Source organism: Semicossyphus pulcher, unplaced genomic scaffold (assembly GCF_022749685.1).
Source record: "Semicossyphus pulcher isolate SPU_LCO1_2020_fin unplaced genomic scaffold, fSemPul1.0.p SCAF_7, whole genome shotgun sequence".
Taxonomy (NCBI): Eukaryota; Metazoa; Chordata; class Actinopteri; order Labriformes; family Labridae; genus Semicossyphus; species Semicossyphus pulcher.
Window position 1 is genome coordinate 17,546,824 of NW_027211748.1, and position 26,365 is coordinate 17,573,188.

The following is a 26,365-nucleotide window of genomic DNA, read 5'->3' on the forward strand; positions in this document are numbered from 1 at the left end:
AAGAGAAGATTTATGATTGTACATGTATGTTTCCCTTTGGTAGATTTCTACAGGGGGATGTGACTCCTGTACATGTTGCACATTGTGTTTCACACTGTTATTTACATATTGATGGATGGACAGAGCTGAACATCCTAACAAAAGATCTCAGACATTCTGACATGTATGGGATGACTTTCACAATACACAAAGGAACATTTAATACACCTATTTACCTGGAAGAATTCTCAAAATATTAAGAAGCTTGGTTTTTTTACTGGGCAGCAAATACACGCCCCCATTCTTGCAGAAAACACAGACTCTCAGGGTTGATTTTCAGCTCACACTTGATCACTGGTGTCCTCTGTGCCAATATACAGCCGGTATAATATCTGTGTATAGAATAGCATCAAATAAGGGGGTGCAAACTGCAGTGGTGTGAGTGCAACTGGAAAATCAAGAGATGCATGAGTCCGAGTTTATCCTCAGATGTAACTAAAGGGGCCTCCGTACGCCTCACTGTTCTTTGACTTTGCTTGTAATCTTTATTTTTAGCCGGGGCAGCTGGGACAGGAGAGTTGAAAGCAAGCAAGCAGACTGGTCCATTAGTGATGTCATCAGCACACACAGACACACACAGATATGCCCCTCGAACTCAGAGCGTCGAATTAAGATTTGTCATGAATTACAAAATAAACATCAATATTTATTCTATGTTTATGTTTTTCTCTTTAAGTTTGCTTTTCTCATCATTAATTTCTAATATAAACTAAATAGGAATAACGTGCAAACTCATTTTCTTGGTGCATAAAATCTCATTCCTAGAAACCATCGCAGTAAAACAAGTCATATCCGCTTGTCAACCATGTTTTTCTGCATTGTGTGCCTCGAAAATTACAGCAAACAGGTCTAAATAGAGTTCTGTCAAAGCAACAGTAATTAAGAGGATGTTAATTTCAGGAGACCTGTGATTTATGTCCGTGCAGCTCGACTGTTAAGCCCCGTCTGCCTGTTGTAGATCACACGCAGACAGCTAGCTCTTTCCCCAAATTTTCTTTGGCTGGATCATTTTCCATACAGCCCTTTTTCATTCAGCGGCAGAATGAAAACTATGTCCTTTTCTAACCAACTCTGGTATTAACATCAATTTGAACATTCCTGAGGAAGAACACAGGCGTATGGATATGCAGCTCAAAGGGGGGGAGAAAAATGAACCTTCAGTAACTCATATTACTAATGTGAACAATGTCCTTTTGATGTCTGGGCTCCGGATCAGTCTGCTGCTTCTTATCAGATATTTCTCTCATTGCTCCTGTCCAAAACAAAAAGGCCATGACCCAAATAAGGAGAGGGCTGGGATGTTGCCAACACATCTACACCATGTTGTTCCTGCAAAGAGCCTTGAAGAGGTGAGGTTCAGATTAGGGAGGGGGGCACAGTGAGGTCTAGAGTAGCCAAAGTGGGGAGTGGCGGAAGGGGTAAACGGTGGGAAAGGGCTGTCACTAGAGACTGGGGCTGTCTCCAAACCTCCAGTCAAGTTTAAATCACACAGAGCTGCTCCGACTCTCACTTTGCATCCCCCTCTCCTCTCCTCCTCTCCTCTGCTCGCTCTCTCTGAGCTCCCTCCGTCCGTCTCTCTCCTCCTCTCTGCATCTGCTGGTTTCTCTCCCAGTCAACCTTCTGAAGGATCTTCTGAGGCGTCCTCCTCTGAACATCTGCAGCAGCTTTCACCTGAAGAAATAAAAAGTTATTTTACCTGAGGTTTGCAGAGGCTGACACCCCACCGTCACCATGGAGGCCATCAAGAAGAAGATGCAGATGCTGAAGCTGGACAAGGAGAACGCCATCGACAGGGCGGAACAGGCTGAGTCCGACAAGAAGGCAGCAGAGGACAAAAGCAAGCAGGTGAGACGAGGCTGGTGTGTTGGCCCGACAGAGCAAGGTCTTGTATAACATTAACTTAAAATATAGTGAGCTAGACAATGATTTAACATTATAATAAATTGTACATTCAAATATAAAAGATAAGATAAACTTTTTTGATCCCATACAGGAAAATGTAAGTTTCACAGCAGCTTAAAGATGTACTTGGAGCAGATGCACAGCTAAAAAAACAACAACATTGTAACACTTTTTACATTATGAGCATGTAAAATATACAAAATAAAGCACAGAAATAAAAGGTATATAATGTATTATACACCTGACCATTATACAGTCATAAGTACAAAAGGAAAGATTTTAAGATAATTAATGCAACAAAATTAGTAATGGATACTTTGATTTGACGCCCTGCATATTTCTGGTTGGGTTCTTTTCATTGTACATTTTTTGTACATATTCTATATAATGATGAGTATCAAAGGCATTTTTAGTAATGCTGTCATATGGTATCAACTATATTTAGTGGAAAAAATCTACTTTTTTCACATTTAGTTGCTCTCGTCAAAGTTGTTAATAGTTGCAATTCATGTACCTATATTGAAATGAGTGCCTTGGTCTCTCATCCACTAACAAGCCACATTTAATAGGTAAATAGTTTCGTTAATTACAAACATAATTTGGATTAAAATAAACAAATTAATATATACGCATTACAAAGCCACCTCTGCAGACGGGCTCAGTATTAAATGTCAAGCATTTCCCAAAGCACCAAATGCTGATTTGCACTGAGCAGCTGATACTGCGCCCCTGGGTCGTGTCTTCTGTTGGGCAGGAAAAGGAGGAGGCAGTCCACAGGGATGCACGAAAATATTCGCAAAGTGACGACTGCTCAGATACTATCTACAGTGAACCTGAGGGGTTACTTGACACTACCAGAAGTGTTGCTGCAGGAGTTAAAACAGCACATCTATAGCAGCTGTACTTAAGCAGAAGAGAACTGCATTACCCAGCATTCTTATCTGAATTTAAGTCAGCATCATATCAAAGCAAAACCTATCTGCACAACCATATTTGGTGCTGCATTGCTAAAGCCTTAGACAGCTTGATGGTTTGAGGGCTCACTTAATGATAGCATGCTTGTCCCCCTTCATACACTCAAAGAAGAATCTGGAGATGTAATGGGATATTTGAGGTTTCCAAAACGGGGCAATTATCGCACAGTGGGAGGTGGTGTCGTCATCATGGCGGTACGAGAGGAATGCTAGAGGGCAGGGAGTTTGAGAGGCACGGACAAAGCCAGGATCTTCATTAAAGCAAGTGGAAAGAATCCACTCTCTCCGGTGGCTAATGCACTAATGACACCCTCAGAGAGCACAAGGAGTGACAGTTGTCATTTGGCACCGCGCATATGGACCCCCAGCATGTCTTCCAGATCAAGAAGCAGTCAGCATGAAATCCTAGAAGATTACGCCGAGCTCTTTAGTTTGTTTGGATGGCAGGGAGACAAGCAGCGCTAAGGGATGCTTTCTTTGCTATTCTTGGCACGATGGGACCGACCTCAGAGTGCAGGAAAGCTGACGGAAGGCGCTGGAAATACACAAAACTAATACTCAATATCAACATACATAACAGACGACAGACTCCAGCATAATCTCACAGTCCAGACTCCTTCATGGAGGGTTTACTTTGGGACTATTTTCTCCCTAAAAAATAGTCCTGATAAAAATGTTTGGCAGCATGTTCTGTAGATTACTAAAGGGAATGGGAACACATGCTTGCAGAGTAGCTAAATGGGTGGCAATGTAAGCCGTTCTCCTGTGGGGTGAAATACATAAACAACTATTAGATGGATTGGCACAAAATGGTGTTTAGACATTTATGGCTCCCAGAGGATGAAGCCCAATAACATAGTTGTTACCCTGATTTTTTCTTACTTGCCACCATGAATTTCATATTTGTAGTTTTAAAAGGGATGTATGCGCAAATATTTGATGGATTGCCGTGGCATTTGGTGCAAACTTGCATGTCCTCCCCTTCAATTGTCCAATAGTTTGTTTTATGACCAATCACCTTTAAAACTGATGTTCCCATCAGCCTCAGCTAGCAGACGTTAGCATGAAAAGCGCCGACTGTTTAAAATAAGTAGAGGTGGACTTTCTGATCTCAAGCTGATGCAGAAACCTATCTTATGGCCAGCAGGGGTGACTCCACTCTTTGCAAAAGAAGTCCATGAATGAAAGTCTATAAGAAAATGAGCTTTCTTCTTATTAATTTGTTATCTTAATCAAGTTTCAGGCCGTCGTTGTCGTCATGGTTCTTTTTTGATTTATAGACCTATTTCCAGTCAAATAGAAGCTAAACAGGATGCTTTAAAGGGGGTGTAGTATGCTAATTTCAAGCTTTGGTGCACATTGGTGCTTAGTGCAGGCCCTCATACAGCCTCTGCCTGAAACGACTCAGTCAGCTCTGTCCCTTTAAGAAACCCCACCCCTACAAGCCCACTTTCTTCTGATTGGCCAGCTCTCCAAAGCCTGCTGAGGAAGTCAGTGTGTAGAAAAAACTGTGTGAAACCTGGCGTTCACAGCAGTCTGCAGACTGAGCTGAGAAGCCTGAAGATTACTCCAACATACTTTTATGTTGGAGTAATTGGATTTGAAACTTCACCCACGTTTAGTCTGGACATCCAACATTGTAACATTATATATATATGTCTTAAAATGTTAAACAGCATAATACCTCCTCTTTAAGGTGTACATGGCTACCTTGGGATAGGATAGTTTCTGCCACAGCAACCTTGGATTGAGGCATAGCAACAGGTATCAGGCTGCTAGTCCAAACAAAGTCACTACCGGCTCAAAAATAACACGCCAAACTTAATGGGTAATTTCCATTGTTTTATACAGTATGTGATGCACTAAATTAAAATAGTGAACTTATTTAATTTTATACCAGCTAGACGCCACCATGCTAACATCATATATGTTGCGATATGTTAGCAAACTGATCTTAGCATTCAACTGAAGCTGCAGTCTTCAAAGTACGGCAAGCAACTTGGATACTTGTAGACTTCTAGTCTTGTCTTAAGAGACATCCAATATAGCTTGGCTTGGTATCAATACCCCATACATGAGAGTGGTTCTAGGTATTGAACAAGTCTACTAAACTGGTTTTCATCTTTAAAAAACCCTGTCTAAAATACTGATTATTCGATCAGATTTTTCCATGCTGTGTTTCACTTATCCTTTCTAAGTTCTGTCCCTCCTGACTCTCTGCCATGTTTGTCTTCTCTCAGCTGGAGGACGAGCTGCTGGCTCTGCAGAAGAAGCTGAAGGGAACAGAGGATGAGCTGGACAAGTACTCGGAGGCCCTGAAGGATGCTCAGGAGAAACTGGAGCTGTCAGAGAAGAAGGCCACAGATGTGAGTTAACCACAGCAGATGCCATCTGATACACATTACAGTGGAACACCACAACGTCTGAGTTTCAGTCTTCAGTAAACTATTGATAACCACTGTTTCAGATGTTCCAGCTAAATATTACGCCATGACTGACAAAAGACCAGTGATAGAGACACGTCCAGATGTGATTTTTGATGAAATCACTGAATTAAGTGCTGTTATTACTCAGTCTGAGTGTTGTTGTTATATCTCACACACTCCCACAGGAGGCCGTGCCCGGACTCGCTCTAATAGTTTAGTGGTGATGATTTTCTAAAGTGATGAAACATAGATCATTGCAGAATGATTAAAGCCCTGAAATTCAGAGAAAACAATCATTTAAATCTTTATTGAAAGCTATTTATCGAGCTGTACTTAAAAATAAGTGCCTCATTTCTAAAAATCACTTGTTTCTATGATTTAATGAAACAAGGCATCAAAGAGGGCTGTAAGTAGGACCTAAACACTAAACCTTTGATCTGTTACCCAGCACCCATTGATCAAACACAATGTAGAAGGCAACTTAAAACACTGAAGTGACTCCTGAAATTACTTGAGTGTTGAGAATCATAATGTGAGTTATTGGTGTATCACTGAGGCCTGTAGCAAAGCTTTTCCTCAAGCACAGACAGAACTTGGCCAGCCTGTAGCCGACCAGGAATCCCAGGAATGCAGCTTAAGCAAACAGAGAACCCCATACTGCAGTTTCTAATGAAATCAATGCTCTGGCCTTTTTTGGAGTGGAGGTTTTCTCTGCTTTGTTTGGCCTTACAATAAATATACCTTATCTATGACGATGGTGAACGACCATTCACCTTTAAAGAGCATCTGTCTTTTGCAGTTATGTCGCAGTTGGCTGGAAAAGACCAGATCTGAGGGAGTGTTGTCTTTTAGGTAGAGCGAGAAAACATGGAGACAGACAGACTCAACTTAGTTTTCTTTTCTGGGACGTCACAACCAATATCATTGATATGACACCAAAAATACTTTTATATTGTGGTTTTACTCTGTTTTATTGTCTTGTTATTTTTTACTTTTAGGAAGATATTGAGAAATAACAAAACCATGTTTTGTCATACACAGGTATAATCACTAAAAGTTATTGTTGTTATCTATTAATGTGTTATTTTCTTGATAATTACCTTTTTATAGGTTTGGTATTTAAAATCTCAGAAAATAATAGAAACAAGTTCCTATAATTACAGTTTCCTAAAGCCCAATGTGATGTCTTTGGTCTGACAAATGGTCGCTAATACAAAGAAATACAGTTTATTCTTAAATATGATTTAAAAAAAGAAAAGAAATTATATTCTCACAACCAGTGAAACCAGTGGTTTGGTGGAAGATAAAAAAAAAACCATTAGGGGCCTGATCCATTGTTAAAATAGTTGCTGCTCTTTTGTTTAAATCAACTGTTACAGCTGTAAAAAGGACACTCAAATTTAACTAAATAAACTGCTTTAAATGCAAGTAGTCCCCTCACTATGTCTCAAACATCCAGTGACATCAAGTGAGATAAGATCCCAAAGGTTAAAGGTCAGATTACAAATGATTTCTTCCTCAGATGACCTATCAGATGCCAAAAGATCTGTTTTTGTTTTTAGATGTTTCCACCACTACTAGACGACTTGCTCTAATGTCATTTTCACTGCTAAAGGGGGGTGCTGATATGTATAAAAGTGACACCAGTGACAGAGAAAATAACTCAATGGAGAGTGAGGAGGAGGCAGAAGGGGGCGCTGGAGGAATGTGTCGCCACCCTATGGCTGTGGGTCATGCCTGCAAGCAAATCAATTTACATTCCAGGCCGCTGCAGGTCAACAACCCCTGTTGAAGAGTATTATTGCTGCCACACCCAAACCCCAGACCCTCCCTCCTCCTCCTCCTATAAAGTAAATCTTTGGACCTTTGGTTTCTATTCAGTTTACAACTCTCTCCCTTTACACTTTTACAGTCAATCCCTTAATTTGCTCCCCCACAAAACAATATCCGATCATATGTCATGATTCACATGAGATATGATTCATCAGACTGGTGAATTGGATGAATCACAACTGTACTCTTCCTCTCGTGATCTCTGCCCTGTTTCCTTCTGATGAGAGCAGAAAAAAATGCAGCCAAAGCAACACCTTGCGTTTGCCATATAAGTCCACAATAGAAAAGGCAGGCTCACAGAGAATTTACACACCTCTTTTGTGGAGGAAAAAGAGCAGTGCCTTCCCCTCCTAAATCCTGTGATGTCATCCGAGACCAGGCTTCTTCACAGGATTGGAGGATCTCGCCATAAATTTCCTGAAAACTCCCTGCCCTTTTTTTTTCTCCCCATCCCAACAGTGCACGTCCCCTGACTTCCTGCCCGAGAAAAAAAGTTTTCTTCGGAGCCTGAAACCCCAAATCAATAACTTTGTTTTAAGGACACAGTCAGTCGATAAAGACTGCTACTTTTCTCCGTTTGCTTCCTTTGCGTTTGATAAAACAAAGAAATCGAAATAATGGAGGTGGTGAAGAAGAAAATCCAATCCCTCCAGCAACAAGTTGACGATGCAGAGGAACGTGCACTGGAAGTACAAAGGGAGTTGGACACTGAACGGGAACTGCGCGAAAAAGTGAGAAAATGTATCTTTTATCCAACGTCTGTCGCCTTTTTCATTGATCTTTAATAATCGCATACCTGTTCAGCACCTTTATTGAGACTTATGTAAAGATTTTAGTCGCTCTTGGACCGCAGGTAGCGATTTACATCCTCCCACAACGCTGCTTGAAGAGTTTCTAATTTTCCCTCCGTATCCCATTAGCAAATCGGTTGTTTTTATATTGTAAGGTGTCAATATAGGTCGTTTAAGGGGCTTATGGGAAGTTGAGGCATCGTTGTAGCAACATTCCTTCGCGGACTTTTGTTCGGCTGTGTTATCTAACCCAAACCCGCCCTATATCTTCTCAAACACGTAGAAATGCAACTAGCGCCCTCAGTTTTACATTAACTGTCAGCGTGGTTGTGAAATACTAAAAAGGGCCATTCGTACAACGTTTTAGAGCTGGGATTTTACCAAATATATGACAATGACACTTGGTAACTAGTTTGTTCCTGTTTTTTGCTTTGTTCTTCTTGCACTTTAAGCTGTTTAGACTGAATAAAAATAGGCACATATCTATAGAAATTACAAGCTAATATCCTTCCTCCTCCTCCTCTTCGGCCTCTACACAGGAAGAAGAGAGCAGACATGGTTATCTGTGATATCAGTCCCACAGGAAACAGGCCTAGAACTAGTAATCTGTTGTCCCACAAACATACATGGGTGTACATTACAACAGTTACAACAACTGAGCTGTAAAAGGTCAGATGTGTCAGGGTAAAGCCTGTCACTGTTTTATACCAAATCAGCAGTTTACAGAGTATCTGGTCAAGCTACAAAGTTCAGAACTCACAGTGGTTATTTAGAGTGAAACTGATTACCTGTAACAGATCTGACCTACATGACTGAGAAAAAACAGGTTTCAGATATATTATTGCCTAGAGAGTTTTGGGATGGGTTTCAGATGAAACATAGGCACAAAAAATAAAAATGGATAAATAGCCCATATTATTTACACCATTTGACCACAATGAATAATATACATTAGAGTATAACACAAAATAAAAGTGGCATAGGAGGAATTAGGAAAGGAAAGGAAGATACATACAGAGAGTAATTTGATGTGTCTCATATAATAAAGATGCATAATTATATAACTATTGATTAATAGATAACAATATTTAGACGTTTTAACTGCAAGAAATTAGTATAATTCAGCTGATTACACCATACTGCAGTGTTAATGAGACCAATGATTTGATAATATATTGCTAGTTTTCAACATGCAGCTTAAGCTCTCCTAAACTATATCCTTCCTCTTGGGGCTGCAGCATGTTTCCTGTCCGACCTCTGACCTTTCTCTCTTCCTCTCTGTGTCGCTGTAGGCAGAGGGCGATGTGGCATCCCTGAACCGCAGGATCCAGCTGGTGGAGGAGGAGCTGGACCGTGCTCAGGAGAGACTGGCCACGGCCCTGCAGAAGCTGGAGGAGGCTGAGAAGGCTGCAGATGAGAGCGAGAGGTGAGAATCAACAGAGATCAATGAAAATGTATTAACAAAATATTGTAGACAGAACATCCACTGCAAAGTTGGATAATGATTGTCTTATGGCTTTCAGATCATGTTAATTATTGTCTGGGTTCAACACAACCCTTGATCTTAAAGCAGGTTCCTCCAGTTACAGGCATAGCGGTATACATGCAAATGTTAAGAACCATAAATTGGAAATAAAAACAGTGACAGAAACTTCATCTTTCTTTAAATTCAGAGGGTCCCACTTTGGCCAAAATTACCCACATTTTGATTGGTTGGAATCAGTGAAGTAAAGTCTCATGGGATGAGTAGGCCAGGCACATTTCAGTTGTTTGAAGTGGATAATCTGGCAGAAATCTGGAACTATAAGATAACATGACACAAAATAAGATCAGGAAGGAAACTGAGTGTTTAATTAAAGGTGTTGGCTTTATAAGAAAAAGACCCCCAAAAAAAACGAAAAAAGATAAATTAGAGCAAAAGAAACCAGGAAGCCAAACTATAAATCAAAATAACATGGAATCTACATACAGATAAAAATGAGTGCATGATAATTTCAATAAGGAATGTCCAATTAAAAGTTTTATCAAGATAGTAACTTCAAGCATCACAGAGTCAAATTAATTTAAAAAAAACAATACTATAAGTTAAAAAGTGGTTAATGTTCCCACATTTCTTGAAGAAGTCATTTCTGTCTATACTTTTGTCAGTTGCGTCCAGTGACATAATTCCTATTAGATCATTTGTAGTTGTCATGGAGACAATGAAAAAGGTGAAAAACGGAGTCCTAGCATTGGGACAAAACGTTCTAACCTGTGGTGTCTTTGTGGTCCTGTTGAACTAAACACTGTCTGTCTTTGTGATGATCAGAGGCATGAAGGTGATCGAGAACAGAGCCATGAAAGATGAGGAGAAGATGGAGATCCAGGAGATGCAGCTCAAAGAAGCCAAATGCATCGCTGAGGACTCGGACCGCAAATACGAGGAGGTGCGAGCACGAAGGATGACCTTTTAAGATTACTTTTAGGTTTTCATTTTATATATATTTCTCTCTCTAAACTTTTCTTTTGTCTTTTTCAATGTCAGGTTGCCCGTAAACTGGTGATCCTGGAGGGTGAGCTGGAGAGAGCAGAAGAGAGGGCAGAAATTGCAGAGCTGTAAGTACAACTGCACTGAAGAAGCACAAATGTCATTCGGTAGTCGCACAGATAACGGAGACAAGTATTTCTCTCTTCATACAGTAAGTGTGGTGACCTGGAGGAAGAGCTGAAGAACGTCACCAACAACCTGAAGTCGCTAGAGGCTCAGTCTGATAAGGTGAGTGGTGTTAATCTCGAGGATGTTTTTTTTTATTCAATGTAAATGCCTATATGATACGACTTCTTAAAAACTGTACATCTTTAATCAAACGAAATGATTCTCATCCATTTTTCTCTCTAGTACTCTGCGAAAGAGGACAAATACGAGGAGGAGATTAAAATCCTGAATGACAGACTTAAGGAGGTAAATTCGATTAATCTCAAGCTGTATCCTCTGGGACGAGCTGTGACCGGACATTTAACATGTTTTTTGTGTTTTTTTAAAGGCGGAGACCCGCGCAGAGTTCGCAGAACGGTCAGTGGCCAAGCTGGAAAAGACCATAGATGACTTAGAAGGTACGTTTCATTTGAATCCTTCTATTCAATCCTTTCCTGACTTTACTTACCGCTCTCAATTTCCTTATTCTTAATCTCAAATCTGATTTCTCTCTTCCTTCCATGTCTGCATTTTCCTCTGAACCGCCTCCTCCTGCTCTTGCTCTCTCTGACCTTTGACCTGCAGACGAACTGTACACTCAGAAGCTGAAATTCAAGGCTATCAGCGAGGAGCTGGATCATGCCCTCAATGATATGAACACCATGTAAACCTTGCATAAGCTCTGAATGTTTTCACTTTCTCTTTGTCTATCCTTGCCTGAATTGAAGCACTTTGTCTCTTCTCTTCTCCCTTTGCTCTCTCTTGTCCTTGCTCCTTTTGCATTAGTACAATAAAGATATTTCTCTTTACCCTGTCTTCTTCTATTCCTTTAAAGCCTCGAGTGTGTTGTTTTGATCTGCCCGCTCTTAATCTATTTACTCATGTAGCCATGCATTTTATATCTGACGTTACCTTTTATTGCAGAGTCCCTAGCAAAAGCGAAAGAGGAAAACTTAGGAATGCACCAAGTCCTGGACCAAACGCTGCAGGAGCTGGGTAGCTTGTAAGACGCCAAGAAGAACATCAAACAATAAATAAAAAACAAAGCATTTTTTTGTAAAAGATATTTTCTACATGCCATCCATTGTCTGTAATTTCACTCTTATTCCTGGTAGCTAAAACACATGTACCCCCTTTTTATATATTTATGTTTCTTTTGTTTCTTTACCTTTTTAAATAATGGTTTTGGGTCCATATGATATTCAGTTTCGGTGCTGGAAGTTGTGTTGTAGACCAAACTCTGAGCACAAATAAAAGTGACGATGATGCTGATGATGACAAAGTGAGTTTTGCATGTTATGTTGGCTGTGTGTGTCTTCTGTTGACGTGTGTGTGTCCTTCAGGCTGTTTCAACGCACAGCCATAAACTAGGAGCAGCAGAGACAGCTAACCCCTCAATTTACAAGTGCTAACATGCACAGTGGTTTTTGTTCTGCTCTGCTAACACAGTGAATTCCTCAAACACAGAAGTAAAAATGGAGCTTAGCTGCTGGCAGCAGCAACTGAGTACTGTTTAATTTATGATACATTTTCATATCACCACATAAGGTTAATATCAAAGATCACGGTATCCTCACAAAGTCCTAAGTGGCTCTCATTATAGACTTTTAGTAAACCATTAGTGTAAGCTAGTTAAGTGAGACATCTTTTGCAAGATAACATTCACCAACTTTTTTATTTGGTTTTGTTTCTACAAAAGAAAAGGAATAAATGAGTAATAGATACTAAACCAAAGTAACTAACCAAACCACACATGACAACTGAACAACTTGGAGTCAAAAGCTCTGAAAGCAGCAAATACATTTTAACGTTCACAGGAAAAGCAGTGACTCCTATAAAATGCAGTACTACAATGTAGTACTACATGTTCTATTCTTAAAAGGATGCATCAGAAGATGTGAAGTATACACCTTTACTCCACTACATTTGTCTGACAGCTTTAGTCACTTTTCACATTACAGTTTTTCATCCCCTTCCTGTTATGTGAAAAGCACCTCCAGTTTGATATGAGTGATTTTGCACGAGATCCTTTCTGCTATTCTGGACAGGACAAGGACAATACAAACATACTGTATATCGAGCTTATACTGTGGGACATGATATCTGCTGATTAAACAACCCAACAGTGTATAAAGTAGTTAAAACTAAAACAAATCGTATTAATAGTAAAACACTGAAAGGTACAATTCTACTGCATAATTGATGGTTTCACTTTAGGCACTTGCAGTAGATTTTTCATAACGCCACATACTTTTACTTTATTAAGGTCTCATTGCTGGACTTAAACCTTTATCTAAGTGTTTTTATAGTGTAGTATTAGTACTTTTATTTAAATAAAGGATCTGAATCAGAGTTATTATAGTTTTGCAAATTTCATTAGGTTTTATTTTTATTTATTCTTTCATTTTTGATTTCAGTTAAGTTTTACTTAGTTTTAACTTAGAGTTTATAAGTATTTTTTTATTTTGAGGAACTGACTAGTTCTAGTTTAGTTTTTATTTAGTTTTCGTGTTAGTTGAAGTTTTTCAGGTATTAAGAGAAAAGCCTTGATTTAAAGAAGCTGAAAAGGGTGGTATGAAAGAATGCATGACATCAAATATGATTTTCATTAGGCTTTTTTATTCGTCCAGTTTGAAGATTGTAGTTTTTATTTTTATTTCAGTTAACGAAAGTATTTCTTAATATTGCTAGTTTAAGTTTTAGTTTTCGTTAGCTATAATAACCCTGATTCGAACAGCATAGCCATAGCCTACTTATTTCACGGAAGTTGATACCCACATTTTTTGACAGTAACGCCCATTGGTCCCAGTAAAATATAAGCTCCAGGTGTATTCCGGGCCAGTAGGGGGCCTCATTTCTATACATTAATATATCTGCTTCGCCGGGCGGGATTTCCGCAATAATATCAAGTATGGCGAAGACATACGACTATTTGTTTAAATTACTGTTAATCGGCGACTCTGGTGTCGGGAAGACCTGTGTCCTGTTCAGGTTTTCAGAAGACGCCTTCAACTCAACGTTTATCTCAACCATAGGTAAGGTTTTGGTGATGGAAACTGTTGTCTTTCTGTCTGTTTACAGTACGCCAATGGTGTGTCCGAGGGGCTCGGTCTAATTGCTGGAAAGCTAGCGATGAGACGTTGATAGCTCAAAGTACTTTCTTTGTCATTAATACGCTTCTGTTATTCTTTTAGTTGTTATTAATGTAATTAACTCGTTATTAAGAAATGGGATGGGGAAACATTATTATATGTGTGCTTTGTAGAAGGCTACCGCACGAGTATATGTTTCTGCTGATTTATCAACTCATGCCGGGTGGCTCCCCTGTTAGCATCGTTAGCATCGTTAGCAGTTAGCCGAATATCACTCACATTAGCCATTAGGCCTTGTCTACATTCTGGAAAGACACCGGAAAGCCTGCTATTTAGCGCGCAAAAGCTGACATATGCAACCATTAAAAAAACGTTGTTTTTTATGTACGTATCAAGAATTCATATCAAGAAGATAATAAACCGTGCCGACGTTTATTATTGTTGGCGCAGCAGTGTCAGCTAGCATTTGACAGGTATACCAAGCTAGCAAGCTAACGTTATGATTGAAGTGTATGTTCCTGCTGTTCCCTCCAGGCATTGATTTCAAGATTAGGACAATAGAACTTGACGGAAAGAAGATAAAGCTACAGATATGGTAAGTTTATCCCAATTCCTTTCATTCACGAAGTGTGGCAAGGTGGCAGCGTTTTCCAAATGTTTAGCTAATAATTATTAATAGCACACACTTAACTCCAGGCAAGCTTCCTTTCAGATGAGGCTGCCTACATGTCCTTTATACTCTTACAACTTGTAAGAGTGTATTTCTCTCTTTATCTATATAGTTTCTGTGCTCAGCAACAAAACCACTGGCTTTATATCCTAGTAATGTATCACTCCAAAACCTTCATTGATGTCTAATACACCAAAGTGTCATACCTCCTCCCTATACTACCTTGTTAAAGTCAAGTTAAGATGAACCAACCTCCCTAATGCATACCTGTCACACTTAACTGCAGAAAGAAATTGATGAAATTCGGTTTTCTTTTATTTTTAGGGACACTGCTGGCCAGGAGCGCTTCCGAACAATCACAACAGCCTACTACAGAGGAGCAATGGTGAGTTTCTTAAGTGTTTTATTGTATTTATAGACAAATGCCACTTTCATTTGAAGCTACAGCTCCTGAGCACTGCCAACTATCAACACATCTGATAACCCTTTTCTTAACAGGGCATCATGCTTGTCTACGACATCACCAATGAGAAGTCTTTTGAAAACATCAAGAACTGGATAAGGAACATAGAGGAGGTGTGTATTAGCTATGTCCTGTTTACTAATTCCTAAATCATCCAAACAGCAACATGTAGCAGGTTGTTTAAAGATTTTACTTTTCTTGATTCAGCATGCATCAGCTGATGTTGAGAAGATGGTTCTTGGCAACAAGTGTGACATCAATGACAAGCGGCAGGTGTCCAAAGACAGGGGAGAGAAGGTGAGAAGTTGTCACTGGGTTATATTAAGAAAAAACAACAACATTGGTTTCCAAATGACTCTGTTGTAAAATAAAAAATAAAACATTAACAGACTTAAAATGTATGTTAAATATATGTTTAAGTAATTTACTTCCATTATTTTTTTAGCTTGCATTGGAGTTTGGAATAAAGTTCATGGAGACCAGTGCAAAGGCCAACATCAACGTGGAGAATGTAAGTAGCCATTCTTGTTTGAGTTATGATATGGCTAGCAGTTCATATATGAATATAACAATATTGGTATTTTTGATTTGGTTCACAGGCATTTCTGACACTTGCTAGAGACATCAAATCAAAAATGGACACAAAATTGGTAAGAAGAACTCTATGATAGATTGATATTTTGCATTGTGTGAAATCTACAAATGTAACGATTACTTTTCACCATCTCTTAAATATTTCTTTATTTGAAACATGTTGCTCAAGTTTAAAACTTCTACCAATAGCAGCATGCTTATTGTTGTGGAAAAGTTCATGTGCATTTCTGTAAATAGAGTTTTTGAACCTAGAGCAGCGACTTAGGCAATATTTGTACATAACACAGCAGTGACCTACTTATTTGTCACATTTGCAGGAGGGTAACACGCCGCAGGGGAGCAGTCATGGAGTCAAGATCTCGGAGCCTCAGAAAAAGACCAGCTTCTTCCGCTGCAGCTTACTCTGAGGGCAGAGGCCTGCGACACAGGCTGCCAGCTGGCTGGACATAAATGGACTGTGCTTGCTCTTAGCACTTCCTTCCCCTTCCCTCTTTCTACCCATCCATGGCCTGTCCACCCAGTCCACACAAACCATTATATTCCAAGTAAGCAGAGGACATCCACTCCTCTACTCCTCCTCTGAAAGCTTCCAGTGGTGCAACTCTTCCATATTTAGGAGATCTGTTGTCTTCATGGGTCAGAGTGCTTGACTGGTCGAGGACTCAGCCAGGAGCATTCTCTACATGTTCCTTATCACAGAAAAGACAGGCTCTTACTTCTGATGTTAGTCTCTTTGTACTACGCATTCATACTTCACACAGCCAGTAGCACAACTGAGGATGAGTAATCGTTAAATTAATGTCAAGGTTTTGGGATTGCAAATACAAAAAGTGATATTTATATCTATTTTTATTAGTGCTCTTTCCTGTATCCTGTTATAAATTCCCACCAGAGACTGAAAGGCTTGAACTTAAGTGAAACAGAGTTGCACATGCTTTCATTTTCATTTCAGTCTTTCAAAATCATATCATGCAGAAGGCAGTCAAGGGTCAGAGAGAAATTGGATTGAAATGTGAGTTCTTTTGCTTTGCAAGGAGTCCATGACAATCACTTGATGTGTTTCATCTTGTCCCAATCATTACACACTGCCTCTAACTCTATTGAACCTTTCCGGAAAAGCTTTCAGGTGCTGGAAGGCGGTTTGGCAACACCAAAAAAGAGCGTTGGGAGATTACAAGTTTCTGCTCGAGCTTTCTGTGGTGTTGTAACCTGCAAGAGAGTATTGAACATGCAAAACTGCTCAGTACGTCGTTTCAAAAGAAAAAAAACTGCATTTTAACACCACAATTTACAGAAATATCACGTTCTGCATGCTGGTCAATATAAATAATCCTCCACAATCAAGAACTGTGTAATTAGAGAGGCTACATTTAACAATTATTTTTATTATTGGTTACATGACCACTTATTTCAGGACCTATTTCTTAAGTCTGAAAAGGGTCAGTGTCTCTTAGAGGCCCAGTTTGCCGATTTCCAACCTCAGTCCTATCATGCTATTATGGGGAGCTAATGCCATTATGGTAGGGGGAAAAAATGAAATTTCGCTCTGTGCCTTTGGAGTATGCTTTCCGCTTCTCCAATGGGCCCTGTAAAACCTCCGCTAAAGCTTACTAAACTTGCTAAACTACACTTCCTCAATCCAGGACATCCGCCTCCAATGTCATGTCTACATTGCCTTCAGCGATCAATGTCCTTGATTGGAAAACAGTAGTATTTCACTCCAGCGTCTCTCGCTGGGCCGTTCCTTTCAGAGGGAGGGCGCAATGCACCCTGGGTGTTGTAGGAATGCAGAAGGGGCGAAACCACGAGCTGTTTGTAAAACTTTCTCCGCAGCTATGGCGCCAATTTCATATCTTATTGCTTCTATCGTTTACAGAGAACACCAGCTTTGACTGACTGTTTTTCCAGGGGCAAATTACTCCTTTAAGGTTCTCTAAATCCAAAGTTATAATCTCCAGTCAACAGTTAAAAAAAACACAAAGAAAAGAAAAGAACACATTTGAGACCCTAGAAGTAGCAAATGTCTTGTATTTGTGCTTAAAAAGTTCACCTAAAATGATAATTCCACTATTAGAATATTACAAGGCTATTTGTTTCCTTGTTTCAGCTCTAAATACTATGACTTGAAGGTTTTGTAGCAGCTCTGATTCATCGTTAAGCTGAATGACGTCTCTGGTTTTAGGATCAAAAAGTTTCACACTGTAAGCCCCTTCTCCTGCTATCCACGCAGCTCTCCTTGCACTTTACCAGTAACTCGTGTTGTGTGTGTAGTCTGTGCCAAGTGATAGTTTCGCAATACAACAATACAATTACTTAGTTGAAAAAAAGTTTGATCTATTGCGTCTTGGTGGTATAATGGGCATAATTCCTAAATTTTACTATACCTACTTATAAATGACTTAATCTCCTTTTGCTGTTTCACTGCTAGTGATGCACTGTCCTGGTATACGTTCACTGAAAACATGCCCTGTCGTACTTAAATATATATATATTTATATAAAGGAAAGTAATTTGCAAGCCTCTGTTTCTATGCTACTGCCCTGCCAAATTGTAGTTTAAATTTTTTTCTTTTTGGCATATTACACGAGCACTAGCTTGATGTAAGCTGAAAGGTGGTCCCATAGTATTATTGTGCATTTACTCGTGTGTTTGTTTGATTGTAGCTCCTGTAGTTTGACAGCTAGGTGGCACCGCAGGCACAGTACGTGTTACAGGAGACCACCTGAACTCCAATTTGAATCAGTATTTTAGTAAGAACACGAGCCAGAGTGAACTACACTTGTGTATCCAAACATATACCCACTTTTTAACATTTAAATCTTTTTCAATTGTTCCTCATGTTTCCCTCCTACATCTGTTACTCGTCTGAAAATCAAACTCCTATATGCACATTATAAAGGGAGGATCTGCTTTCGCTTGCCTGCACTTTTTTTATTTTGTTAATATCAAATAATTTGGGACCTCATGACTACCATGGCCATTTGTCTTAACCGCAAATACTCAGTTCTGTCATAGGTGAGCTATGCATTGTGAATCTTGGACCTGTGCATATTTGTGTAATGTAATTTTCAGACATACCTGTAGGCCTGTACAGTTGAATGTATAGGCTTTTTGTTTTCGTGTCATTCACTGAGCCAAAAACGGGACATGCTCTGTTTGTAGAAATGGCATTGATACATCAAAGTGAGTTAGCATGACGGAGGGTGAAGTAGGAAAAGTCTGGATGTTAAAATGTGGAGGTAGAGCTGTCGTCTCATTCGAGTGATGCTGTAGCTTTAAGTCATATAAACAGAAACGTAGGGAGCAGACTGTTGTGGGACTCAAAGCTGTGTCGTTTTCAGTTGAAATGATACTCCCTCTTTGTTTCTGTTTTTTAAATCATATCCTATCACGCGTCATAATTTACCTTTTTACAGCCATATTTTCATTCCATCGATTGTGAAGTTCACAGGGAGAATAATACGAGACATTTTGAAAAGAAGAAAAAAAACATTGTAAATATCACACTGAAAAAAAGAGATCTACTTTAATTGTACTGTACTTTCTAAACCCATATGATAATGTATCTACAATTTGTAGATATGTGTACTTTTGATTTAATAAAATAAGATTATAAAACGTACTCTACATCAGTTCACTGTCTTTATTGGCTGCCTGTCAGAGGAAACAACACTGTCAGTTGACCCCGTGCTCCCACAATGCAGCTTGACTGCTTTCATGACAAATAGCCGTCCCTTTATTGGCCCGCTTTGACCCACTGGAATATTCTGGCATGTGTTTCTTTTATAGTCGGCTGTAACTGAATCCCTTTTCATACAAAACACAAATCGACTGTTGATGGTCATAGCTAATGAGCCCTGTCTTGATGGGTTGGCTGATGCCACCATCTCATGATAAAGCTGCAGTCACAACATGACGGGTGTTATTTCTGCAGATCGACATAAATATAAATAGACGTGTGCAGTAAGGACAGTAAGGCACCCATTGAAAACAATTCAAAGTCGGTTACAGTATCTAGTCTGAATGATATTTGTCAAAGTATGAAGAACATCAGAATATCTTTGGTTACAGTTTTTATTACAAAATAAAACACATAAATATAGGCATCACAAGAAGAGAAAGTTGTTTTCTGAAATGTCAGGATTTCTGCAATTTCCAGACATTGTGCATTATTCAAAGTCCGTCCTTAGCTGGTATTCAAAATATAAAATGCACTTGATTTCTTCATTTCTTCATATCCGTATGTGGAAGGTGCTGTGAACACAAATTACAATGCATCATGTTTGATTTCCTCCTTAGAATTCAAGGTAAAGAAGGGAAGGTAAGTAAATGCATATTGGAGAACAATCATTCGTACATAACATAAACACGTGTCCTCGTGTATTGTATATAGGTGGGTTTAATGTGATTCGCTGGCCTACCTGAGGAAGTCTGGGGCTCGAACGATCATGTGCTGGAAGTCTTCCAATGACAGACGTCCGTCGTTGTCCAGGTCGGCCTCGTCGATCACCTTCTCGCACACCATCCTCACCTCGTCTTCCGTCAGCTCGTTACGGGTCAGTTTGTTCAGTGTCTTCTCCAGGTCCGACTTACAGATAAAGTCGTCATTGTTGAAATCTAACAAAAAAAGATTGATCTAGTTGAGCAAATATTCAAGTCAAGTCACTCTAACCAGCAAAGATGAATTGCTTCCTGTCTGTGAAGGTTCTCAGTAATCCAGGTCATGGTAATTCTAAGCTTAATCCAAGTTCTTGAAGACGTTTCACCTCTCATCTGAAAGGCCTCTTCAGTTCTAAACTGACTGGTGGACAAAGCTAGAAATATAAGCCTCAGTTAGAACTGAAGAAGCTTTCAGATGAGAGGTGAAACGTCTCCAAGAACTTCCACCAAGTCCATTTGCCTTTTGGATTAAGTTTAGAATTAATGCTTCCTGCTTCTCAAATGTGACCAGTTTGGGCCATTTTTTGATATTATAGGATACTATATTAAATATATTTGGATTTTGGACTAATGTAGGCAGACAAAACATTAAATTAAATATTTCATTATGGCTTCTCCACTATTTTCTGACCTTTTTATGGCCTTAACAGATTTATAATTAGAATACTTGATAATGACAATAGTTGTTTTTTTACAGCTACTATTTATTGACAATATTAAGTGTTTTAAAATGGGAATTCTTGCTACATACAATTGCTTAATAAATATGGGGAGAAAAGAGTTGGGGATGACATGCAGCAAAGGGCCCAGGGAGGGAGTCGAATCTGCGGCCACTGCGTGGAGGACTGTAGCCTCTGTAAAGCCCCTTTCACACACGCACTCCTGAAATCTTCCTGAAAATTTCAGGACTGTCTGACGGCAACATTTTCTAGAGTTACCCTTTCACATATATACAGTCTATGGGGTAAAGTCGGGGTCAAAAATTCGGCCGTTTGCGTTCACACAAGCAGCCCACCGGGGTAATATCAGTAAATGTTCAGGAGTGCAGTGCATTTGTGAAAGGGGCTTATAAAGGGCGCCTGCCCTACCAACAAAGCTAAACCAGTGCCCTTATATAATTACTTCTGCTTTTGGTTTCTGTAATCTTGGTTACAGGTGGGCATGTTATTGCCCCAGGCAGTCAGGGTTGGACTTGACCCGTTAGTCCCCTCATCATACCTTGTTCCTCCAAGCGGAGCATGACAGCCCCCTGCGACAAGGGGCCAGACGTTAGTTTGTGTGTATTTTCTATAGGTCTGAATAATGAATGAGAAGTTTCCTCGACCCATGACCACGCTGATGTGTACGTAACTTCTTCATCCGTCAGCGTTTGTTAATTAGGGGGGACCTTAGTGCCCAGCACATAGCGGGCTTTGAAAAGCTCTTTGGCTCTATAATGGGCTGGTTAATCTTTAATAACATTCCATGCACCATCCGCCATGTTTACAGCTCCAAACCCCCTCACCATGCTGCCTTTGCATGAGCCGGTACGATATTAAAATTAAAAAGATGTTCATTTCTTATCCACTGAAAATTACTGGGGAAAATGTAGTTGAAAATTTAAGGTATTTAATGATTTTGTCGCACAAAAGCGGCGCCAATAATGGTATCAGGGTGCCTATTTACACTCTTTAGTTACATGGTAAACTTAATCTTCCATTTAACTGCCCCAACAACTAATTTGGCTCTGTTTTATCATCTTGATAGTTGATGCCTGCCACAATTTGCATGTGCATGATTCATTAACAGAATTTTAAACAGTTTGACCCCATCCTGTTAAATAAACTGGAAATTTCTGTGCTCTATATCCCTAGCTTGGTTTGTGGCAAAGGAAATCACTTCACTTACCGCTACAAGCCTTTTTTTTTAGCATATTGGGTTTTAATATTATCAGAAGAAAGGTAGGTTGGCATTTAAAGGGGAAAATTTGTTTAATTTCACCACTTGTAGGGTTATTTACCGTAGATTTTGAAGGCGTAGTAGGCCTTGAGGTCGCGCGGGGCCATCTCACTCAGGACCGAGAACATGTCTAAGAAGTCGTCCAGTGTCATGTTTCCCTCTCCGTCCTCTGAGAAAACCTCAGCGATCCTCTGGCGAAACGGGTTGTCCTGAACAGAGGGGACACCTGTGCTGTTATAACAGTCTGATAGAACTTGTGTTAATAATTCAGTGCATTCAGTCATACAGAACTATGAACAGGTGCTTGTTGGGTCTGGTGGCTCCCCTGTGCTCTAAAACTGTGTTTTTATCATATGTCCGATTTTTCTAAGCGACAACATTGCTATAATTGGGAATGACGCATGAAGATGAGGGAAAGTATAATCCCCACAGTCAAACTCTCCCTTTCTCTGGTCATGTCAGAGAGCAACGTGTTGACACTCCTGTTTACCTTGCTGTCATTGTGTAAAGAGGCATATAATTGACCCATTTCCAACAAGTGTGCCCTGAGGGACTCACCAGCATCCTTCGAGTTTAAAGGAGTCGGGTAACGTATAACCTTTCAAAGAATTCTGTCGATTAGTTGGCCATTAATTATGGATTGGGAACACAGGGAGAGAGCGGGTCTGTAGGGAGTGTGTGGACCAGTGGGTCTACCTTCAGCTCGGGCATGCTGCCAATCAGCTCGTATGGTAGCTTCACATCTGGGTGGCTGGTGTAGTCAAGAGGAACGAGCTGCGGAGCCAAATCCCGATAGCGGTAGAAGAGTCTAGGAAAGGTTTGAAAAATTTACTTTCAATATTATATTACCTGATATCTTTAATATTGTGCGGTTGTGTATCAAAGAGGGGCGACTAAAAGAATGTTAGAAAGGTCCTGCTCGTCATCTGCAGCCTCTATTTTTCTCTATATTGTGGTGAATACGGATAAACAGGGTAAAATTAACTACATTAAAGTTTCTATAGCAGGATTTTAAAAACCATGTGATCTCGATGGTACACTGCCCCACAGCAGACCAGGTCTCCTGATACTGTAGTTTAGAGTTACAGTGTAGTACTGTGTAGATACCAACAAAATTCAGCTGTGTCAGGTGTGTTGCACAAGTATGACTCAAACATTATCGGTGAAATAATTGTCTCACCTCAGAATTTCTTTCCTTGTAAAATATGTGCAGTCCTGCAAATGCAATCAGATGATGTCAGGAAAGTGACGTTATTGCAAAATATAATAAGATGCATGTGTTCTTAAACAGTCAGCTGCTCAAATACTCGTGCATACGATGATGGAAGAATCACTCAGATATTCACTGGAGTAATAGAAACAAAACCACACTGTAAAAACACAGTCATGCATTTAAAATTCAAGAAAAAGTATCGAAGAATTGTTAACAAAATGTACTTAAAGTATTAAAGGAAGTAGATCCAGATCAAATCAGTGTTTTGTTATTAAGTTTTTGTTACAATAACATGTAAGCATGAAGTTAACCACTTATTTTAGGAAGTATTATCTATAACAGTGCTTTATATACCCTTAGATAATCATGTGTTTTTGTGTTAAATGTTAATATAAAAAGTAGCTAAAGTCACTATATCTTTAAAATAAATTAAGTGAGGTAAAAACTACATTTCCCTCTGAAATGTAGGAGAGTAAAAGAAGCATCTTATGGAAATAAATAAACTACAAACACCTTGAAATATTACGAAAGTACAGTACTACTACAAGTACTACAGAAGCTGTGACTAAGCTTTGTTCAACACTATTACTAAAGGATGAACCACCTTTTTTTTTAAAGAAGAAAACATTGCAAAGAAGTCTTAAAAGTGTGCTAATCTTGTTCACAGATGCCGGTAGCCAGTTTCAATAAGAGAAGCGCTCTTTATAGTCGTCTCTTTGAGAAAGAACAGGAGAGACACCCACCTGATAGGCATCTAGCTGCTGTGCTGTAAAGATGGTCTGTTTATTCCCCATGTCTGAGCGCGCTCACACCGAGCTTCAGGTCCATCGCTGCTCCAACATCAAGTGCTTTTTTATGCTGCGTGGATATGTCAGATATGAAATACTGGGACAAAAGGAAGCCAGAGCCAAAGAGGAGATCGGGTGACGGGCCCTTTGGTCCCCATTATAATGGCAGCATTTCATCGTTTTCTCCATTGTGAATAGCAGCCCCTCTGACAATGAATAAGGGCTGTCGTCCAGCATCATGCCAAGTGGTATCAACCCCCTTTAGTGCCACTCCATGGCCAACGCCTCGGTCACTGCTCAGGTTACACTCTTTAGAGGCAGGGTTTTGTCGTGGGCAAATAGGCTTTTTGAGGGGAGACAGGTTTAGTCTCGGCTGAGAACTTGATTATTGGATATTTATCCAATTATTGAACACATTCTACTTTTTAGATTTTGACCAGGTATTAAAAATAGGTCTTAAATATTTGGAATTGTTTGTTTCGCATAAGAGTCATAAGACTTAAGACACTAAAATGAAACTAAAAATACTTCATTCAAGGATATCTACAGGTCTTGAAAAGTCATTATGGTTAGCCAGCATACTTTTGGCTGGTATAATGATTATCTAAACATTACAGGGTACCTCTAAACCCTGGAATTGTTGAATAAATGAAACATTAAAGGTTTTTAAAGAAGAATGGCATTTGTTCTTTTCACTTTGGCTGCTTCTGTCATAGGTAAGTCTCTTTAGCTTAGTTAATTCTCTTTGCAAAGTCACACAGTCTCTTTATTAATTGTTTCATCTTATCCACAGAGAGAATCCTTCTTAAGCTAAATTATAACTCAAGTTTTTACCTTGTTGTACATTGTTACCAGTCAATCTGCCAGTATATGTTTCTCTGTCATGTCTGTGTCTTTTATTTTACTTACCAGGTTACCCTTCCTGTGAGCTCTATTACACTGGTATAATATAAAGAGAGGCTGCACCCGATTTTGTTAACATAATTTTTTTGTTGTTTGAGCAGTTCATTGTCTGACCACCCTACTGTGTTTGATATTTTCTCTTTACAAACCATTTGATTGACACACTGACACGTTGACCTTTGTTTATGTTTCTCTGAGGGATCGACCTGAATGTCAGCCAGGGTTATAAGGTATTTCACCGTATCCAGAGAGGTGCTGATGTGACTTCTACGGATGTTGCGTCCTCTCATCACCTCCAGTGTGATTACAGGTTAGATACCCAGATGGTACAATCACATGGCCCCCACACCTGCTTCTGGGTGGTTTTTGTAGTATGTCTTTCACAAGCACAAGTGCACACATTCTTGTTTTGCTGGGTTTGAAAGCAGACCCCAACATCCTTAATACAATGCAGTCCAAAGTCCACAGCATCACCACCTCTGACTACAGCCTAAAACATTATAAGCTTCACAGCGGTTGTTTTGTTGCATGGCTGTGGCATTAGATTGCATTAAAGTGTACAGGTGTATTAGTAAATCAGTCTTAGTTTACTATTCTATATAATCAAACCGCTGTACGGTATGTTCACGTTTGCTCAAGCATGTAAGAGGGTGTTTACAGTGTGATGATGCAACAGTACAGTATAAAACAAGCTGAAAAGTTGTTTCCTTTTTGTGGTAGTTATTTATTTTTTAAGATATACAATCTACAATATGTTTCAACTATCAGGTTAAAACATAGATTTACATTCATATTGTTCGACTTCTTTTCATGTCAGGCTTGTCATCGGTGTACAGGAAGGTCTATGGGAGGCTCTCTGCTGTTACACAACGATCACCCTCAATGTGTTCAAAACCATTGTTCTTATACATCCAGTATAAACCACCCAGAGCACCTCAGCGCCCTCTGGTGGTGACATATAGGCTCTGCAGACCGTTGATGCTATTCTGGATCTGATCGGGCATCCTTTCAGTCTAAACTAACCTGTATTCTGCTCTTTTTCCTACTGCTTATATTAGAAAAGTGAGACCAACAATATGGGTTTGTTTTTGTCTTCTTCATTACGATACTCGTCCACAATGATAACTAGATTATTCTTAGTATAAAACAGTTTGTTCTAAAACCTTTTTTTCCCCCTAACAGATCTTTCCCCAACAGATATTCCTCAGTGGGAGTCCTCATCTTGGTTGGAGGACAGCTTTCCAACGCGAAAGACTTCAGAGGTAAAGGCCTCCAGCTTGTCATGTACAACTCTCTTTACCCTTCCCATCCTCGATTTCATGGTACTTCATCCAGGTGAGTTGCATCTGCAGTGTTCCAGTGTGTTTTATATATAGTTTACACACCTTTAAATCAGATTGATGCGGTTTAGTTATACTAAATCAGAAACAAACTCAACAGACCGACAGCATCTTTTTCCAGTTCTGTGACCCTACTCATCACAATCAAACAAAGCGATGACTCTCTTCATGCAACCTATAGAGGCCACAATAACAACGGATAGCAAAGCAGTTTAGGAGGCAGTGGATTTAATATTGATATCACAATCTTTCAATTTGCCCTCTTCTTGGTAGAAACAATGCTAG

General features: G+C 39.6%; 3 protein-coding genes across 7 annotated transcripts; 2 read left to right on the top strand and 1 right to left on the bottom strand.

The window, feature by feature from the left end:
- Positions 1-1,481: 1,481 nt before the first annotated feature.
- tpm4b (tropomyosin 4b) lies at positions 1,482-11,921 on the top strand. Of its 4 annotated transcripts, none has more exons than XM_069684253.1 (9): positions 1,482-1,884; positions 5,156-5,281; positions 9,258-9,391; positions 10,274-10,391; positions 10,490-10,560; positions 10,645-10,720; positions 10,844-10,906; positions 10,989-11,058; positions 11,225-11,448. In XM_069684253.1, the coding sequence occupies exons 1-9, from the start codon at positions 1,771-1,773 to the stop codon at positions 11,305-11,307; spliced, it is 855 nt and encodes a 284-aa protein (XP_069540354.1). In that variant the 5' UTR covers positions 1,482-1,770; the 3' UTR covers positions 11,308-11,448. The 4 variants fall into 4 exon arrangements, with proteins under 4 accessions (XP_069540354.1, XP_069540353.1, XP_069540356.1 ...); XM_069684252.1 differs by lacking the exon at positions 11,225-11,448 and adding an exon at positions 11,564-11,921 and having other exon boundaries at positions 1,484-1,884; XM_069684255.1 differs by lacking the exons at positions 1,482-1,884; positions 5,156-5,281 and adding an exon at positions 7,634-7,905.
- Positions 11,922-13,532: 1,611 nt separating this feature from the next.
- On the top strand, positions 13,533-19,085 carry LOC138611270 (ras-related protein Rab-8A). The gene is made up of 8 exons (XM_069684256.1): positions 13,533-13,674; positions 14,266-14,326; positions 14,726-14,786; positions 14,900-14,977; positions 15,072-15,161; positions 15,310-15,375; positions 15,464-15,514; positions 15,776-19,085. Exons 1-8 carry the CDS (start codon positions 13,551-13,553, stop codon positions 15,863-15,865), a joined length of 621 nt encoding a protein of 206 aa, XP_069540357.1. The 5' UTR covers positions 13,533-13,550; the 3' UTR covers positions 15,866-19,085.
- A 605-nt stretch (positions 19,086-19,690) lies between these two features.
- cib3 (calcium and integrin binding family member 3) lies at positions 19,691-23,843 on the bottom strand. Of its 2 annotated transcripts, XM_069685362.1 has the most exons (6): positions 23,793-23,843; positions 23,017-23,051; positions 22,533-22,644; positions 21,898-22,045; positions 19,880-20,075; positions 19,691-19,712 (listed from the first exon to the last, which is right to left on the bottom strand). In XM_069685362.1, exons 1-6 carry the CDS (start codon positions 23,841-23,843, stop codon positions 19,691-19,693), a joined length of 564 nt encoding a protein of 187 aa, XP_069541463.1. The 2 variants fall into 2 exon arrangements, with proteins under 2 accessions (XP_069541463.1, XP_069541464.1); XM_069685363.1 differs by lacking the exons at positions 22,533-22,644; positions 23,017-23,051.
- Between the last annotated feature and the right edge of the window lie 2,522 nt (positions 23,844-26,365).

Bases quoted from the DNA above. Each gene is read 5' to 3' on its own strand.
- tpm4b (XM_069684253.1), top strand. From the start codon at position 1,771: ATGGAGGCCATCAAGAAGAAGATGCAGATGCTGAAGCTGGACAAGGAG. The intron at 1,885-5,155 runs GTGAGACGAGGC...GTCTTCTCTCAG, and splicing joins CAGAGGACAAAAGCAAGCAG to CTGGAGGACGAGCTGCTGGC. The intron at 11,059-11,224 runs GTACGTTTCATT...TTTGACCTGCAG, and splicing joins GACCATAGATGACTTAGAAG to ACGAACTGTACACTCAGAAG.
- LOC138611270 (XM_069684256.1), top strand. From the start codon at position 13,551: ATGGCGAAGACATACGACTATTTGTTTAAATTACTGTTAATCGGCGAC. The intron at 14,787-14,899 runs GTGAGTTTCTTA...TTTTCTTAACAG, and splicing joins CCTACTACAGAGGAGCAATG to GGCATCATGCTTGTCTACGA. The intron at 15,376-15,463 runs GTAAGTAGCCAT...TTTGGTTCACAG, and splicing joins CCAACATCAACGTGGAGAAT to GCATTTCTGACACTTGCTAG.
- cib3 (XM_069685362.1), bottom strand. From the start codon at position 23,843: ATGGGGAATAAACAGACCATCTTTACAGCACAGCAGCTAGATGCCTAT. The intron at 23,052-23,792 runs GTGGGTGTCTCT...TTGCATTTGCAG, and splicing joins AGCAGCTAGATGCCTATCAG to GACTGCACATATTTTACAAG. The intron at 22,046-22,532 runs GTAGACCCACTG...CCCTCTGTTCAG, and splicing joins GCAGCATGCCCGAGCTGAAG to GACAACCCGTTTCGCCAGAG.